Here is a 1,842-nt window from a genome sequence, read left to right on the forward strand (position 1 = left end):
CCCCGATGAGGAAAATGAATCTGGGAAAAGCCGAGTCAGTTATCTATAAATCGGGGTGCTCTCTGCATCACATATGGGTACTCGGGACTGCCATCAGCCAGACCCTACAGGATTGCTTAATACTGTACACCCTAGACTCCAATTCTGCCCACAATGTCATTGTCATCCTCATTATCAATATTCAGAGTCTGACCACCTCTTTTAACCTAAATATTGCTTTTCACAATTTGTATCTTTAGAACAAAGCTACTTAAACAAAGCAAGAACCTTCTTCCACACAGGCCATTCATCGTATAATTCCTAGCAGTATCTGCACATTGACACTGTTTGCCTTAACGATGCCCAATATATGCACGTAGTTCATTAAAAACAGAGAAATCATGTTCACAAGATAACATCACAAATTAACAAACATAAAACAGAACTAATTACTTAGTTTAGCTCTGTAGAGTTCCTGTCAGGTTATGGATATGAAATATCAATTTTCCTATATCATTCAACTTGCTTACCTTTCATTAATACATTTTAACTTTTGGTTTCATAAATCAATGGCAAATTTTTAAAAAGCATCATATATCCAGTTGTTAAAACTGTAGGATGTTTTAGCTTTCCATTAATAACATTTTATATTTCAACACAAAAAACTATAAGAATGCAAAAGCTTCTAGTATACTGGGATCTATACTGCTTTAGCCTTTAAGGAGACAATTTTAGGCAAAATTCGCATGTGTAAATATGTTTAAAACCTTCTGGATTCAAATTTATCTTCCCTCAATTTCATATATAAAAAAAGTACTTCCTTCCAAACAAGAACGTCTCTACCTTAAAAAGCAGGTTTCCATAATGGTTTTTAGAAGAGTGGTTTGGATGAGCATCACATACAGAATAAAATAAGACTTGTGAGGGTTAGGAAAACCTGATGACAGTGTCTGCCCTGTTTGTTTCCATAATGCTAGTTTTTGGCTGACCGGTAGCCTCAAATTTTTTAAAAAACTGCACCCCAACATATAAAAATCTGAAACATGTTATTTTCTTTCAAATACTGTCAAAATTAGTTGTCAAGTTAAGAATCCTAAAACTTACAAAAATATATTGAATAAATACATTTTCTACAAGAATCCAAAAAAATGTAAAACGCCAAAAGTTTACCTTCTAGCCATGTGTAGAATGATTCTCCTAAAAAAAAACCACACAGAGAACTGGGTTAAAATATATAGTCATTTATATATTAGAATAAATTAAGTCTATACAATATTTTTGTGACAAATTAAGAAATCTCTCTAGAAATGTCCACTGTTTCATGTAAAGTAGAGAAATAGGCATCTGGTTCTAGAAAATCATACTCTAATTCAAGTATTGGGAGAATGTTCTTATGATTTTTTGGCTACAAATTTTGAGAAAACATTTCAGCCAAAATGTTATGTAAATCTTATTCACTAGGAGGCTTAAACATCCTTAAGTATGTGAGGAGAGTTTAACAGTCTTAAATTTGCTTTTGATGATTACGATAGCACTCTTAAAAATTCTAGAAAAAATAGTGAATTCTAATTAATACAAAATCAAATAATTAAGTATTCCATTTTTCCCGATCCAGTAAAGCCAGGTATATTTCTTTGATTATCTAAGTTTCAAGGGATAATTTAAAAATTTCTTAATTTTCAAGATAATTCTTCAGAAAAATTAGTGACTAGCACATGGAAGGGCCTGACTTATCTGTGTGCTGATGCTAAAAGAGCTATTGCTAGACCAAATTGTTGTTCTGACTGAAAAGGAAAATGGCAGTCAATAAAAGTCAAAATAGGTAACGCGCTTCCCAAATTACATATTCTTATTTTATTTTGA

At 32.0% G+C, this 1,842-nt stretch overlaps 2 protein-coding genes across 5 annotated transcripts in view; one reads left to right on the forward strand and one right to left on the reverse strand.

Annotated features, from left to right (window-relative positions):
* ACTN2 (actinin alpha 2) overlaps positions 1 to 1,842 on the forward strand; it is a 389,901-nt gene that overhangs the window by 54,115 nt on the left and 333,944 nt on the right. The gene's annotated exons all lie outside the window — the stretch shown is intronic.
* The window catches only part of ERO1B (endoplasmic reticulum oxidoreductase 1 beta), a 38,973-nt gene that overhangs the window by 10,376 nt on the left and 26,755 nt on the right, over positions 1 to 1,842 (reverse strand). For 2 of the 4 annotated variants that reach the window (XM_023520827.1, XM_023520828.1), the window contains exon 9: positions 1,150 to 1,176. The exons of the other annotated variants lie outside the window; for them this stretch is intronic. In XM_023520827.1, coding sequence (XP_023376595.1) covers positions 1,150 to 1,176 — 27 coding nt within the window. The remainder of the gene's footprint in view (positions 1 to 1,149; positions 1,177 to 1,842) is intronic. 4 annotated transcript variants of the gene reach the window in all.

Source organism: Pteropus vampyrus, unplaced genomic scaffold (genome assembly GCF_000151845.1).
Source record: "Pteropus vampyrus isolate Shadow unplaced genomic scaffold, Pvam_2.0 Scaffold279, whole genome shotgun sequence".
Lineage (NCBI taxonomy): Eukaryota > Metazoa > Chordata > Mammalia > Chiroptera > Pteropodidae > Pteropus > Pteropus vampyrus.